Below are 17,045 nucleotides of genomic sequence, written 5' to 3'. Positions count from 1 at the left end.
AAACAGCTGAGCAGCAACAACAATACCTCTGTAAATGCAATCCAAAATTACATTAAATGTTTTTGGATGCCATATTACACTGTTGACTCATTAAGCCTGTGGTCTACTAAAATCCTTAGATTTTTTTTTTCAGGCATGTTACTATCTAGCATACCTCTCTCATCTTATACTTATAAAGTCATTTTCTTTGAACACAAGTGTAAAACATGTTTGTCCCTATTAAATTTCATTTTGTTACTTTCAGCCCAAACTCCAAGCCTGTCTTGGATTTTGATACTGGCATCCAGAGTGTTAACTTGCTGTATATAAATTTGATAAATGTGCCATCTATGCTATTATTCAAGTCATTGTTAAAAATGAAAAACATCACAATGCCAAGCATTCCATTGGAGACCTCTTTTCAAGTTGAAATCTAACTATTAATGTCTGTTCTTTACGTCCAGTCATTTGACTGTTCTGAATCCATCTAATTATACTGTCATCTAGCCTGCATTTGTACATTTTTTCTACCAGAATAGCATGAGAGACTATCAAATGGTTTATTAAAATTTAGATAAATTATCTACAACATTTCCTTTACCAGTTTAGTAACACTGTTTTAAAAAAGGGAACAAAGCTAGTTTGACTAGACCTATTGTTTTTCTTTTCTTTGGTTAGGCAATGGGGTTAAGTGACTCGCCCAGGGTTACACAGCTAGTAAGTGTTGTGTGTCTGAGGCTGGATTTGAACTTGGGTCTTCCTGAATCCAGGGCCGGTGCTCTATCCATTGCGCAACCTAGCTGTCCCTAGACCTATTCTTAATGAAACAGTACTGCTGTTTGTAATCATTGCTTTCATGTTCACTATTCATCTTTTTTTTTAATAATAATATTCTAGGATTTTGCCAGAAATCAAATTTAAGTTTACTGTTTGCAGACTTTCTTCTCTTCTCTTCCCTTTATGAAAACTGAGAATATTTGCCCAGCTCCAGTCTTGTATATATATCTCATTCTCCACCATCTTTATTTCAGATATTATTGGCAGTGGCAGTCACATCTGCCTATTCTTTCAGTTCTTGAATATATAATTCCTTGTGGCCAGGTACCTTGATTTTATTTAGGGCACCTGAATGTTCTCTTACTATCACCTTATTCATATTGGGTATCAGTTCCCTATTAGCTATCATTATTTTGTTTTCCAATCCAAAAGCAAAGAAAAATGGAAACAAAAAAGAATTGAGGAATTTTGTCCTCTCGCTGTTGTAAGTTAGAATCATTCTATTCACCCTGAGCAGCAGTTTTATTTATTAGAATGAACTTTAAGGTCTCTTGTCCAGCTATAAATCTGTGAGCCTATGTACAAAGAATGTTCTTCGTTAAAGCTTAACTTTTGGGTGAAAATAAAGAAATACATACTTCCAATGGATAGTATTTTCACTCTTTGTAATGATAGTAAGATCCTTCTGATCTGAAGTGGATATTTATTTTGACTTATTCTTAGCAGACCTTGTTTTTAATTTTACATTAATATTAATACCTTTTCTGCTTATTTCCTGGGGTGGGGGAGGGGGGGAGAGTGGGAAGGCAGTCTGGGTTAAGTGATTGCCCAGGATCACATAGCTATTAAGTGTCTGATTTGAACTCAAGTCCTCCTGACTCCCGGGCCTGTGCCCTATCCACTACACCACCTAGCTGCCCCTTTACTACTTAATTTGTAATTAGAATTATTTTGTTTTACTCATGCCTTCACACCATCTACAGCCCAGCAGAAGCTGAGAGAAAAACCTTTAAAGCTAAAATACAACGTAAAGCTAAAGTACAACATACAGGAAAGAATAAAATTCAAAAGCTATTCTAGAAATTGTAAGTTAATTTAAATAGATCAAAACAAATAAGCACTTCTGTGTGAATGAGTTCTCCTAAATTTCCTTTGTACTTATTTGCTTATTAAAGAGAAAAGCCAGCTTTTCCTAGGTTGGTATTTTACAGTGTGAGTGATTATGTTCTTCCCCTAACAAAGAACAGGTGCAGGACAGAGTTTTACAGATTTTTAGTTCTTGCCATAGTTTGAATTCAGACTTTACAGTGTTTCATCATCGGTCTGTTTGTTCCCCAAGGTGCCAGTATCTTTCCTTCTATTTACCTTGTGTCTAGTTTAAATGTATCTTACATTTATCTATTTACTTGTCTTTCCATTTAGAATGAAAGCTCCTTGAGGGCAGGGACAGTTTTTAATTTTTCTTTGTAACCCCAGAACTTAGCAAAGTGCCTAGCACAGAATAAGTTCTTAATAAATACTTGCTTGCTGGATTGAATTCCTAAAACATTAGACCTGCCCATATCTAAATATGTGAGAATATGTTAAAATGAAGAATAAAGAATATTCCAAATCTAATCTGATTGATTATATAAAACATTTTTCCTTTCTGTTAGTGCATTTGAGAACTGATCAATGTAAATCCAACCACATTTAAACAAAGTAAGAAAACATAGATATCAAAACAAAATTACTCCAGTTAAAATGTAAAGTATCGTATTAAAGGTTTTTTGTCAGACAGCATTTCTTTAGATTTATTTTCTCATTTAGAAAATGACAACCATGAACAATTAAACTGAAAACATTTTGAACAGCTATAGGAACATCTGTGATTTTTTTATGAAATAATTTTACTTCACTTTAGTTATTTTCTTTAAAATTTCACTATGCTGACGATGATATCCATTAATATGCACAGTAAAATAGTTTTGAAAATTATTTTGTTTCCCCATGTGACAAAACAAAAATCCTATTTTTTATTAGCAACATATAAAAGTTACTATTTCCAATGACAACATTACTCTATTACATATTACTATACATAAGATGTAATTCATCGTCTTATGTTATAAACTAATGAATATACATTATTAAGTAACAGCACCAAATATTTCCGTAGCACTTTAAAATAATTGGAAAGTTATATTACTCGACTATAAAATTGACTTAAATATATCAACTTTATTGGATACTCCCAAATCAAGATTGTCCTGTTTCCTTTCTACCCAAATAGACATATGCACATCAGATTTTTTTCTCCTCTAGATTAAAGTTTGATATTTGGTAACCTTAGATTCATAAGAGACAAAAGCATTGTAGTGATAGGAGGACTGGGGGTCAAGGCCAGCCTGCGATGTATTCTGGCAATACAACCGCAGATAAATCACTTAACCTCTCAGTGCCTTCGTGCCAATCTTTTGAAAGATTTTTATAAGTTGCAGAGCAGCTGGTAATTGACTTTGATAGAGGGAGTCTTGTCAGGAGTTCCCTACATCATTATAGATTTGAACCAAAACAAAATAGTTATGTGATGCTTTCTTTTATTCAAAACACCTTCACTTTAATTATTTTATTAGAGATAGTTTATTTATTTAAAAGAAAATAGTGACCTTGTCTGCTTAAATCAGGCCTGGAAATAAAGGGGCAAAGAATTTGAAAATAAACATTAGTTATACATAGATGACAATTTATCTAAGATTACATGAAGGAGGTAGAAATCTAAATGATTGGAAGTAAATGAAGGAATAATTCCCAAAGAGCTCACACCTGGATAGATATGGAAATAGGAAGGATAGTCATGTTATTTTTTCCCATGTATTATTATCATGTAGCTTATATTCAATAGGTTAAAGGTCCTAAGTGTTTTCTTTCTCCTGATGACATTTACCAATTTGTTCCCTCTTAGATGGAGCCTAAACTGTTTGGCTGAAAGATTAGAAACAGTTGGAAACTTATGTAAACATTTCCCTTGAAATGCAAAAGAGAAAGAGGGCCAGAGATACTGAACAGCAGGTGGGGACTTGGGAGGGACATTTTTGGCAATATCTGAATGGCAATGACAGCTCTTCAGCTCCTGACATGCAATTATATGTTGTGATTTTTAAAAAAAGAGCCAAGTTACCATGGTATTAGAGAATTGGAAAGCAAAAACAGATGTTGCTTCTGGTTAAAAGCAGGACACAGATCTTTAGTCCAAATTTTAGTCCTGTTGAATACTCAAAATGGAATATCAAAAGCACACGTTTTGGAACATAGTCCCGCTTTAAACTAATGCTTCAACAAGTGAGCTATAACATCAATTAGCCACCAATTGCCTTATAATGCTTTTTCAAATAAACCTTGAGTATTAAATGTGAAAGTAACCAGCAGTTAAAAAAAATCTTGCATTATAAAATACCTTGTTAATAGTAATGCACTATAGCATCTAATGAAGACAATTAAATATGATTTTGATTTGTTTTTAATCTAAAGTAAAAAAAAAAAATAAACATTCCTGGCATTTCATTTACCATATATAGTACACAATTATTTATACATAATCCTTCAGGTTATAGCCTGCGTTGTTCACTGGCTGAGTGCTTAAGCTACCCTGCTGCTTGGGAGGATGGTACCTAGCTTCTTGATGCCTTTTTAAACAGGAAGTGCAGAAAATCACACCTGCAATAAATAGTAGTACTGTTGAAATAAATCCAAGGTAGATAGCTCCTCCAGGTTCATGTTTATTGTGCTCTGGGATTGTTGGGTCCCAGAAATTTGAAATGATCTCCTTCATGTACCATGATGTGGGTATTAAAGCAGATACACCTGAGAGAATAAAACACAGTCCTCCAGCAAAAGTAGTACGGCTTTTGGTTTCTCTGTCCCCTCCTAACTGTGTACATTTCATGCCCACTGTGGAAATGCAAATCCCCAAAGCTGAGAGGATGCAAGCCAGTACCATGGTGGTGCGTGCAGTCTGCACATAGACAGGAAGGGCTAGGATTGAGTGTTTCATCGTGCAGCTGAACATCCCGGTGCTGTACCATGTGCAATCCATCCACAGCCCTTGAAGTTGAATAATAGCTGTTATGATATTTGATCCCACGTTTGCATTTACCTTCCAGTTTGGCAATAGTGTGGCTGTGATTATGCCACAAATGCCAGATAAGGCTAGAATAAAAGCAAGGAGCTGTAGACCTGCTGATGCCATAATGTTGATCTGTCTGTCCCCTTTTGTCTGCCCGATCCTCTCTGGTGGATACTGTCCAATAAACTGTGATCGTTCCAATGAAGACTGTAATACAGGGGGGAAAATAGACAAGATAAGTAATGGAAATCAGGGAAATGGAAAGACAGGAGGAATGAGTGAATAAAAAAGCTTACATTTATAGTTGGAGCTTATCTGAAGGCACATCTGAATGTGACCCTGCAGTGAATGAGTGAGCTCTCTGTAAAAGAGCTGAGAAGGGAGATTACGCAGCTCTCCGATGCTTCCTTTTCATGCTTACATGAAGGATTATGCAAGGTATAGACTTCAGAGAAGTACTGCCTTCTTTGCTTTTCTTCAAGCCCAAGATATGTCCATTATGCTCAGAGGAAAGATGTATATTCTGTTAGAAAATTGAAATATCTTTGGCCACAATCACATTTAGATCAAAGAACTGAATTTACTCTCATGGTTGTTTGTCTTTTAGTTATGAGAGCTCTCTGTCAGCTTTTTCAGCTGTGTAAAAAGATTCTGCCCGAAGACAGTCTTCTGACATTACAAATAATGAACAGTTCTAGCATTTATATAGGCAAGCTAAATGAACTATATCCTTTTGTTGAGTATTATAGATAAGTTATTGAGGACTGAGAAAGAAGATTGGGTTAATTTATGGAGAGGGATGGGTGCTAGAACTGTGATTTCATTGGTACAGGGAACTCCAAAGTGAGGAAACTCCCTCTCTCATCATCTTCTCTGCAGCTCAGAATCTACGAGTTGCCCAGGTCACCGGGAAGTTAAGTGATATGACCAGACTCATGTCTATTTTCTGTCAGAGGTTAGCCCTGATCCTGGGTCATTCTGACTATTAAGGTTAATTTATCATCCGCTACACTCCTCCCAGTGAGTTACTTCAACCTTTCTCCAAATTGTTCCTGTCTCATATCTAGCAAACTAGCAAAGATCACAAAAGAGGGGGTACCCAATGTTAGAGGGAGTATGAAAAAGACAAACATAATAATGCACTATTGGTGGAGTTGTGAATTGATCCATTTTAGAATGCACCATGGAATTAGGAGAACAAAGTGACTACAATGTCTGTACCTTTTGCCACAGAGATTCCACTACTAGGCACATAGAGGTCAGTGATAAAAAGATGAGCCTCATCTGCACCAAAATATGTATAGAAGCATTTTGTGCAGTAGCCAAGAATTGGAAACTAAGTAGATGCCCAGTGATTAGGCAACGGCTAGACAAGTTAGGGGATGTAAATGTAATGGAGTATGATTGTGCTGTAAAGAATAAGGACACTGATAAATTCAGAGAAGCATGGAAAAACTTACATGAACTGAATCAAAGTGAAGTAACCAGAGCAGGAAAGCAACGTACACAATTATTACAAGAATATAAATGGAAAGAACAACCACAAAACAAAACAAAAAATGAATGTTATAAAATTATATTGACAGTTGTTTGACCCCAAAGAAGAGATATAATAAGGCTCTTCCCTACTGCTTTTTGTAAGGGTGTAAGATTATGGATGTGGTACACTACAGACCATATCAATTTTTTTCAATGTATAGGTTCATTTTGTCGAACTGTTTCTCTCCCCTTTTTTATTCTTGTTTACAAAGAATAGCTCTCTGGAAAGGAGAAGAATATATTGGGAAATCTAGGTCATGTAAAAATAAAAACTATCAATAAAATGTATTTTATTTGTGATACCCTTTCCTAAATCACAGTTCTTTATTCATTTAAACCGCATCTGCTCAAATCTTCTGAAAGAGTTAAGTCATCGTTGTTTACTTATATTCATAACATATATTTCATAACTAACATTTATGGGCATGAGATCTATACACACTGCTATCTTATTATTCTCTATACTATAATAAAATAAGTTCCTAAAATTGGTTTTTAAAATAGATTTTTGGGGGAGTCGAGATGGCAAAATAACAGAAGTACAGACTGGCTCCCCTACCACACTTTCGTAAAATTCTAGAAAATGCACCAGACTGAATCCTAATTGGGAAATTTAAGAAAAAATAACCATGAGTCATTTTTCTTGCCCAGATCAGCAAGAGGAGACAGAGAGATCTGTGGACATTAGGGTAGAAGTCTAGCCAAGAGCTGCTAAATAGAGCGTTTTAGTACCTAGAGACTGAAAGAAGCCCCAGGTTGTGTGCTGGGGCGGGAAGAGGTAACAGAGGGGCACTGAACTAGTGCAAGGTTAGAAAACAAGTGCCCCCTGGCAGCTCATTACTCAGTTCTAAGTCACAAATCAAGGGGAACTAATAAGGGAGCTTGTGCCCAAGGGTGGCAGAGAGGATTAAATGGTCTTAGTCATAGGCCCCAACTTTGTCCTGAGTGAGGACCGAGTTCATAAGCAAACGGTGTGGCTATGACCCCAGGAGAAGAGCAGGAACTCAGTTCTAGCTTTCACCTCAGGCTGAAGCCTAAAGTAGAATAACCAGAATCAGAATCCCAGACCAATGAGAAGGCTACAGTTCAGTCTCTCTGAACCTTCAGAGCTTCATAGCTGTCTGATAGTGCCTGAGTCCTAGCACCAGTGTACTAGAATGACCAGTCAGGGACAAGACAACAGGTACCTTTCTCAGACACAAACCTAGGTCAGAAACTTGCAGAGCTTAGAACAGGAGGGTAGTGAGCATGCTTCTCCATGGATCCATAGATGATATCACTCTGCCTGTTCTCAGCCTGAGCTGTCCTTGAGATCTTGGGATAACAATGTTCGATATTCCCAGAAGGCAGCAGAAGGATCTAAGAAGACAAAACCTTAGTTCAAATAATCCTCCTAGAAGTGTGCGGAACTCAGCCCTAACATAAAGTTCAGAGTCAAAAAGTAGGCCGGAAGAACGAGCAAACAAAAACAGAATCTCACCTTAAAGAGATATTTTGGTGACAGGGTAGCTCAAAACACAAATTTAGAAGAAAATGACTATAAAACACATACAAGCAAAGCCTCAAATAAAAACGCAGTTTGGGCATAAGCCCAATAAGAATTCCTGGAAGAGGTTGGGTTTTTTGTTTTTGTTTTGAGGAGGTATTTTTTTTTTCTTATTTTGGAGGCAATGGGGGTTAAGTGACTTGCCCAGGGTCACATAGGTAGCTAGTAAGTGTCTGAGGCCAGTTTTGAACTCAGCTCCTCCTAACTCTGATCCACCGTGCCATCTAGCTGCCCCTTTTTGTTTGTTTTTTAAAGAATGAAAAATGATTTTAAAAACCAAATGAGAGCAATAGAGTATAGCATTAGAAAAGAAATGAATACTATGGAAGAAAAATATAGAAAGAGATTTAACAATTTGGTTAAAAGGTAAAACATGTTAGCAAAGAAAGTAACTTCCTTAAAATTAAAATTAGCTAAATAGAAGCTAATGACTCCATGAGATATCAAGAAATATTAAAACAGGGCAAAAGACTAAAAATAGAAGAAAATGCAAGATATCTCGTGGCAAAAATAAATGACCTGTAAAACAGATCAGAGAGAAATAATATAAGAATCATTGAACTATCTGAAAGCCATGGTGGTGGGGGCAGGGAGAGCCTAACATTTTTTCCGTTTTTGTATTTTTTTTTGTTTGTTTGTTTGTTTTTTGGCTAGGCAGTGGGGTTAAGTGACTTGCCCAGGGTCACACACCTAGTAAGTGTTAATGTATCTGAGTTTGGATTTGAACTCAGGTCCTCCTGAATCCAGGGCCAGTGCTCTATCTACTGCGCCACACCTAGCTGCTCTGTATATACTTTTTGACTCATGATTTTATTACCAGACCCAAGGTGGTCAATGATAAAAAAAAAAAGTCCTTATAAACATCAAAACTTTTTATAGCAGCACTTTTTGTGGTAGCAAAGATCTGGAAGCAAAATAGATGGCCATTGTTTGGGGAATGATTAAGCCAATTATGTTACATGAATGTAATGGAATATTACCATGTTGTAAGAAAACAACAAATATGATGACACGAACATCATAGAATTATACATATATTGATGAAAAGTGAAGTAAGCAGAGTCAACAAAACAATTTACACTGACTACAATAATGTGAATGAAAAGAACAACCACCACAAAAAAAAACTGAAAATGAATATTACAAAATTGCAAAGAATAAGCATGACTCCAAAGAAAACATAGGAGAGGAAACCTCCTTCCATTCCTTTGCAAAGGTAGCAGGTGGGAGTTAAATGGGTATGGATTATTGTATATATTTTTGATGTATTTATCAGTTCTCCTGGTTTTTTTTTTCTTTACCTCTTTTTATTTTAAAAAATATCATTATATGAAATGGCTCTCCAGGAGGAGGAGGGAAATCATTCATGGGGGAAATTTTGACAATATAAAAATAAACTATCAATAAAATTGGCTTAAAAAAAGAAAATATGGAATTGCCTATCTCATTATATTGGATACAAATAAACCTCAAAAGTAGCGAACCCTAATGGGTAGGATTTATTTATAAAGAGAAAAAAATCCATCTTTTAGTCAAAAGTCATATTTATGAAGTACCACTATATAAATCAGTTAATAAGTTCTAATCTCAGATTTTTACTATATTTGATTTAAATCTCTAATGTGATTTTTGTGCTCCTCTGATACTGGGTGGCATTTAGACAGTATAATTTTACATTTCTCAAATAAAGCTATTTTAAAGAATTTTAGTAGTTCTGTACTTAATTCCATTTATAGTTATGTACTTAATTCCATTTATAATTGATTGTGATGACTTTTGACCCATTTCATTTCTTTCATTTATGGCTAAAAGAAACCTTAAAAATATTTAAGCCCTGAAATTCTTAATCTGAGACCCATGAACTTGTTTAGTTGTTGTTGCTGAATTTTGATAACTGTATTTCACTCTAATCAGGTTCCTTTTTAATCTTATGTGTTTTGTCACATTTATTGCATTATTTTATGCATTTAAAAAGGTTATACTGAGGGGCCCATGGGTTTTACCAGACTACCAAATGGTCCATGATACAAAAAAAAAAGTTTAGGAACTCAGTATCTAGACCAGCTCCCCCATTTTCCAGGCAGTAATCAGAGGCCGATAGAGCTTAAGTAATTCGCCCAAGATTACAAATCTAGGGAATGGCAAAGCATTGATCTTTTGACATGCAGATTTTTCTACTGTACAATGCATTTTCTTAATCCTGACTTCATGATACATTTTGCTCCTGTTACACTAATTATACCTGCTTTCTAGTAGTATAGAAGTATACTTCAGATAGTGGTTCTTAAGCTTTTAGAAAGCCATATGCCACTTCTCAGTAAATATTCCACCAATTTCCTCTTATGTGATCCATACTTTATTACTCTAGATAGGAAGCAAACTAATAATTCAATGAATGGCTCTGTGAATGACTCACTGAACAGATGATGGCTTGTTTTTATTAATCATCATAAACAATTTTTACTAATTTTAAAAGCATAGACAGTGAAAAGCACAAATACTCCAGTACTAAGAGAAACTACCTTGGCTCTGTATACTTTTGATGACCCTAGGGATCCTTGGAATCCCTTTGGGAAATACCAGTACAAGTACAGACCATGTGATATTTTAGAATGATTTTGAAAGTAGTCTGGAATAGATTATGTAGTAGTTTTTCTCCCTCATATGATTACAATAAACTGAAACCATTAATAACCAAGCTGCATTGCTATAGTTTGGTAGCTATCCATCACTAGCATCCATCGCTAATATCTCTCCCTCTAGGTCTGATAATTTATAATGCTCAGGAAAGCTTTTTTTTTTTCTCAAATTATAGGATTTTAATGTTCAGATCCAGACTTAGCTAAAGTTAAGTAGGTTTATGTTTAGGGTTTGCCCTGCCGTGGCTCACTTTTGTATTATCCCTACTCCTTTTCTAGCTGAAACTAAAGTTGAATGGAAGTGGTGATTTTATGATTTATGGTGATTTATGATGAATATTTTTAAGAACTAGATTTTGATGATTTACTTTTCAGCATTCCAAACTCTACTCCACTCACTACACATTTATACCTTTATAGAACTCTCATGGAAATTTCTAGAGGGCGTTTCTGTTATCTCTTCCTCACAGGGTATTTTTTAGCTTTGATTAAGGAACTAGATTAAAAGCCCTTCACCCTTTTCGGTTGAGCTGACCATACTCAGTTTCCAGATTGTAGCCCAAGTTTTGATATATTCTCTTGCAATACTCAGTTTTAAAAATTTCTCAGCATGCTCACATTTTCAGACAGATTGTTCATCATAATTAGCTGGTCCGTACTTTACTAAATTACAGGCCTAGGAAAACCAGCATCAACAGTACAAACCAAACTAATGTTAACAAATGTAATCAAACCCTATTGATTGCATGTGATTAGCATAGCACTTACTTGTAGAATTCCAGGTTTCAAACACTTTCCTCAGTGTGAACAGACTCAATGAAGAGAGACCTTTTCCTTCTTATATGCAGTTCAGTATTCTTTATGTAAAAAACACACTAGAATTTTAGTTACATTTTATGAGCATTTTTTTCTCTCTTAGGCAGTACAACAGCCTTTTCCTTTAAATTTCTGTCAACTAGAGAATAAAGACATGCTTTGTTTTTAATGGTGGTGGTGGTGGTGGTGTGGAGAAATACTGTATTAGTAAGCAAAAGCAAGAGATCCCTTTGGTTTCGAATAGAGAGCTACTTTGAGGTCCTACAACAAAATGCTTACATGACAGAACCTATGAATGTTAAATGTACATGAGGATATTTTTGCCAAGAGAAGGTTGAAAATAGACTTCATTTAAATTCAACTGCCAGTTTCTTACATGAGTTAAAAACTGGCTTCTAAAGCATGATTCAAAATCTGTCATATTGTCAGTGGTTTATAAATTTCCCATACCTGTTGTGGATATACTTCAAGACCTTGATTGTACTCTCATCAATCTTCCTCAGAGGAACTGGGCCCAGTTAGGAACAAAGAAGGAAAGTCAACTGAACAAAGCTCGTTTTTCCAAAGTGTTTTGAATTGGTGATAAAGCTCTCTAACAAGTTAGCTCGCTGTGTAGCAAATAAAGAATAGCATATCAAATTGAGAAGTAAAAACTGCTGATCATGCTGAAAGATAAATACCAGGTTCTCTAGCTCATTTTCTGAGCTGTGGGAGAATTAGGAAAGGGGAGGCAGGGAGGAAGGAGGGAGTTACTGTTATAACATGATTTGTTGGAACCTGAAAATCTGAAATGCCTCTGTGCCACTATTCATTGAGCAGAGGCTATTTAGATAACTTACAGCGTTGATTTGATTTTAATGTTATGCTTTAATCACACACTTATAATTCGTTACTGATTTTTTCTTCTAAGCAGTTAATACAAGCGCTCAAATTGAGTCCATAATTTCTTTCAAATAGATAAAGAGGATTCTGTAGACATTTTTGATCGGATTATTTGCTAAAAGTGCCTCGTGATTTTGGTTCTGGGAAATTCAGATCTCCAAATCTGGTCAATAGCACTTAGAAAAAAGTGGCTTCAGTGTTTCTGTACTGCTTTGAATTATGTCTACGGTTTAAATTTTTTTTCCCTTTTGTCACCATGGGAAATGTTTTCTGCAGTATAGTCTTAGTAAACTAGATTCTTCAGGAAATATTTAGAACTTCATTTATTCTACTCTGATACCTAAAGGAGAGATCCTGGAGATCTAGACTTGTTTTGCCCAACCAGGACATAAATTGTAGGCTGTTTATTTGTTTGAAGGTCATAGTAGACAAATATATACATATGTTATGTGCCATTCTTGATTCCTTTTCCCTTATTATGAAATGTTAATACTATCCAAAGGAAACTATGATACTGTAGTTACAGAGAGCACTAGTTTTAGATTGTCTCACCCTAGGGGACATAGATATTTTATTTTTGTCTGTTTATCACCTCATGGTTCATCTCCACTATCACACGTACTGGGGTCCTGAGACAGGCAAGAAAAATAGTTTGTACGTATTCCAAACCTGCAAAAGCTTAACAATTGACAATTCCATTAAAATTTTAATTTTAGCCTCTGTTTTTCACTCTGAAATTTATAGCCATTGTACAGCACCAGAAAAAACTTGCTTGCTTTTGTAATATTGCTTTTGTAATATTGGGTAGCTTTATGGTTATTAACAGCAGTTAGGTGGTTAAAAGACTAATGGAAATGAATGAGAATTTCACTCTTACCATAAACTTGCAGGTGTAAAAAGATTCTTGTCTTTTATCACATACAGTAAGCAGTTTTCTTGTACTTTAGATTGCTAGAGGTTAGCCACTTTCCCAAAATAGAATATGTTGAAGTTGAGTGTCCATCATCCAGAGCTTTAACTTATTTTGTATATTTCACAGTCTTAGCAAGAGTCATTTTTGAATTAGTCACAGAAGCACGGAACTTCGGTGATGGAAGGCAACTCTTGAGGCAATTCAGACCACCTGATAGCCTTCCTAAGCAAGAGTCCCCTTTCCAGCAGGTCCTACAAGTGGTTATCCCAGGGAAATCATCCCCTCCCTAGGCACAAGGGAGGCAAAATGTAATATCCTTCTTACACTTTGGGACAGCTCTAATTATCAGAAAGGTTTTCCTCAGTTCAAGCCTCAATTTGCCTCTTTGCAGCAATCATTAATTGAAAGATGATCCTAGGAGCATCTATGCTGATAACTTTCTATGTGGAAGCCACTAGTATAACTCTGTTTTAAAACAATGTGTGTGTGTGTGTGTGTGTGTGTGTGTGTGTGTGTAAATAGGATTCAGCAGTAGAGAAGCCCTTCCACCTTAAGATTATAAATTGGAGAGCAAGAGAAAACATACTAGAGCTGGATAGGTAAGCTTATTATATCCTTTAATATTTGAAGGAAAATTGCTGCCATAGAAGTTGAGTCCAAAGGTGGAAGGTGACCATGGTAACTATATCCTAATGGTAGTACATAATCTTGGGCACAGGCAGCTCTACCAGCTGGGCAGAAAGGGCTGTAACAATTTTTTCTCCATACTTTCTGTTTCTGGCCTGGAATAAAAAGGATCCCTGCTGAGGAGAAGTTTGGAAGTCCAGCCTTTATTTTTCATTAAAAGATACCAGTTTATTTCTTTCCCTCAAACTAAACAGAATGGCAAAGTAATAAATATAGAGTATACGGGAGTTGGAGAGGGAATGACAGTAAAAAGAGTCTGACCCGAAGAGAACATTCATTCAAGTTGGGCAGTAGTAAGGTAGTGAAATTGGAGGGATTTTACTTCAGCTAAAATATCACTAATGCAGTTCAGCACTTCATTATGTAATGTCTCATGTTTACCTTACAATTCTTTTGTGTCTCAGAGTAGTTCTCCAACAGCTTTGCAGTGATGCAGTGCTTTACTTTAAGCAAAAGTGTGGCAAAATGCTTTAGATAAACTGTTTCAATAATTTTTTTTAAATATACTATTAATGATATTAAATAATATAAGGTAAAAATTTTTTTTACTTATTTTAACTTGCTTAATAAATAGTCTGACCATAACTACATTATAAATTATCCAGTAAGATGGATCTTATTACTATCAATAGTTGTTTTATAATTGCAAATATTATTGCATTCAACTCAATCAAGTGCCAACTACACGTAAAATATTTTGGATGCCATAGCTGACCTTAAAAGGTATTAATGTCTTCATGTTTTTCTTAATTATCTAAGCCAATAAAAGAGAACATGAGATTACTTCAGATCATATTTTTGCTTGAAATTTAATTATTTTAAAATTCACTATATGGTTTGTAAATAATTTTATGATTTTGCTGGAACAACAAAACAAGCTATTTTTAGTAATGTAATAATCTAAGACACTCTGCATCAGGGTAACTAACGGTAAACCTAGATTTGTGATAGCTGTGATGTTTTGCCACATTCTTTTGTAGTTTGGTACTAGTTTCATGTATGTTTGTTTCATTATTAGAGTCTTAGTATTTAATTCTTTTGATTTCTTATGTAGTTAGGTGACAGTGGATAAGGGTGCCAGGCCTGGAGTCAGGAAGACCAGAGTTCAAATTCAGCTTCAGATACTTACTTAGCTGTGTGACCCCGAGCAAGTCACTTAACCCTGTTTGCCTCAGTTTCTTCATCTGTAAAATGAACTAGAAAAGGAAATGGCAACCACTCCAATGTCTTTGCCAAGGAAACCCCAAATGGGATTATGAAGAATTGGACACAACTGAAATGATTGAACAATGAACAACTCTAACTTCAGATTTTATCCAATTATCTATAGTGGTTAATGAGCCAAAATTATTTGTAATTAAACAATAAGAGTGTGACTAGACACTATTTTACACCAACCTTGCTGAGACAGACCTCTTTTCACTTAGTTGTACTGTTATAAATTATTGTGAGTATTCATTGATTGATTCTTGATCAATAATAAGTCAACTTCCAGTGATCTCATCCAGTCTTTGAAAACTCACCGAATTGACTGTTACATTGTGTTCATTGAACATACAAAGCAAACCTTTATGACATTTTCTTTGCAAAATCCCATGGTTTAAACCCAGCGTTCTTCAGGACACTGCTTGTAAAATACCACTCTAGATGACCTAGTACAGTAGTAGGCCCATGACAAGTGCTTTATATATATGTACATACATTGGTTAACTTGATGAATGTCATTAAATGAGCTGGCTTAACCTAAGATTTGAAGTTTGAAATGTGTGTTTTCTATGTAGTCCTGAACACTACTTCCTCTGAGCCTATTGCATCACAGGGCTGAGTGCTGAGAAAACCAGTCAATCAGCAAGTATTTATTAAGTACTCCCTACGTACAAGGCACTGTGCTAGGTATTAGAGATATTAATTCAAGCTCAAGATTAATATTTAGAATTTCTGCTTATGACTAACCTATGATAACTATGTGTGATCTAGCTATTTGTAACCAAAAGTGTTTGTGCTGACAAATTTGTCACACATTTGGGGTCAATGCATTATCACTTCTAATCAGCTTCTATAAATTGTGTAGACAATATTTAGGCCATATGTTTTATAGGGTTTTATCTACCTTATTTATACCACCCCTACCCCAGTCACGTATTGTTCCTTCAAGATCATCCAGCCCAACCTTAACTTGTGAGAAAACTGAGGTTAAGAGAAGTTGTGTCTTGTCCAAGGTCACAGCAATACTAAGTGGGGCGGCCCAAGATTAAAACTGAAGTCTCTTGCTTTCCTCATCGAGTATTCTTTCTGTGACACCATTTTCCACTAATCTTTTGAAGAATCCTGTAGTTTATGCCCTCTGAGGACCATGAAGGTTGCTCTCAGAAAAAAATGTTTGACCACGCATTCTGAATTGTTGAGCAGAGTCCAGCTAATTAACCAATATTAGTGCCTAAACTTTAAATTGATGTAATTGATTCTCTTCCTGGGATTTTAGAGTGCACTGATTCCCAGACTCCCAACCTTCTTCTCCATATTTAGATTTGTGGTATAGCCCTTAGTGTCAGTAGCTGCTTATAATAACTTTGTTTGCTAATTCAAAAGCTTAGGTATCCTTATCTGATAACCTTCACAAATGTTAAAATGCCATTTTGAAATAAGGTAATTATCAAATATTTGTCTAGAGAATTTCATTGTGGCATAGCTGCACTGGGCTCTCGTTTGTTTGAATCATCTCGAGTGCTAATGTAGCATTTTATGTCTAGAAGAGATTAAAATTTAACACCTGAATTTTTTGTGCTTTTGAGAAAATAAATACATTTTGAGAGGCACTTGGTACAATAGTGAGAAACTTCCTCAGGGTTATTGTTCTGTCTTCACCTAAGATTATTCAAAATCAATTCTTTTTTCTTTCAATTAAGGTAGATGTGGGAGTGGTTCATTTCACTCCTCTGGTGCAACCACTGATAAATCAGCCATTTAAGCTTGTGGAAAAAGTTGTTCAGAGTACTTTTCAGTTCAGAAGGAAATACTGCCATCATGGGATTGGGTAAGAAATTTCTTCTTTGTACTTTTACAGCTTAATAATAGCATAGGTAGTGGGCACAATAGAAACAAATTATAATTGGTTCCTAACAGCAAAATAACTAAAGTTTAAGCCAGTGACATATGTTCTAC

At 35.4% G+C, this 17,045-nt stretch overlaps 2 protein-coding genes across 3 annotated transcripts in view; one reads left to right on the top strand and one right to left on the bottom strand.

Annotated features, from left to right (window-relative positions):
• Window positions 1–17,045, top strand: part of LOC114031475 (dimethyladenosine transferase 1, mitochondrial-like) — a 61,009-nt gene that overhangs the window by 38,735 nt on the left and 5,229 nt on the right. Inside the window, exon 6 of one of the 2 annotated variants that reach the window (XM_027846557.1) lies at window positions 16,790–16,917. The exons of the other annotated variant lie outside the window; for it this stretch is intronic. Coding sequence (XP_027702358.1) covers window positions 16,790–16,917 — 128 coding nt within the window. The remainder of the gene's footprint in view (window positions 1–16,789; window positions 16,918–17,045) is intronic. 2 annotated transcript variants of the gene reach the window in all.
• Window positions 4,325–4,984, bottom strand: LOC114031476 (claudin-20-like). Its single transcript, XM_027846559.1, has one exon. The coding sequence runs from the start codon at window positions 4,982–4,984 to the stop codon at window positions 4,325–4,327; it is 660 nt and encodes a 219-aa protein (XP_027702360.1).

The sequence above is a fragment of the Vombatus ursinus genome, unplaced genomic scaffold (assembly GCF_900497805.2).
Source record: "Vombatus ursinus unplaced genomic scaffold, bare-nosed wombat genome assembly UNPS02015175.1, whole genome shotgun sequence".
Lineage (NCBI taxonomy): Eukaryota > Metazoa > Chordata > Mammalia > Diprotodontia > Vombatidae > Vombatus > Vombatus ursinus.
The sequence above is the reverse complement of the archived record's forward strand: the minus strand, read 5'-3'. Positions and strand labels throughout refer to the sequence as shown.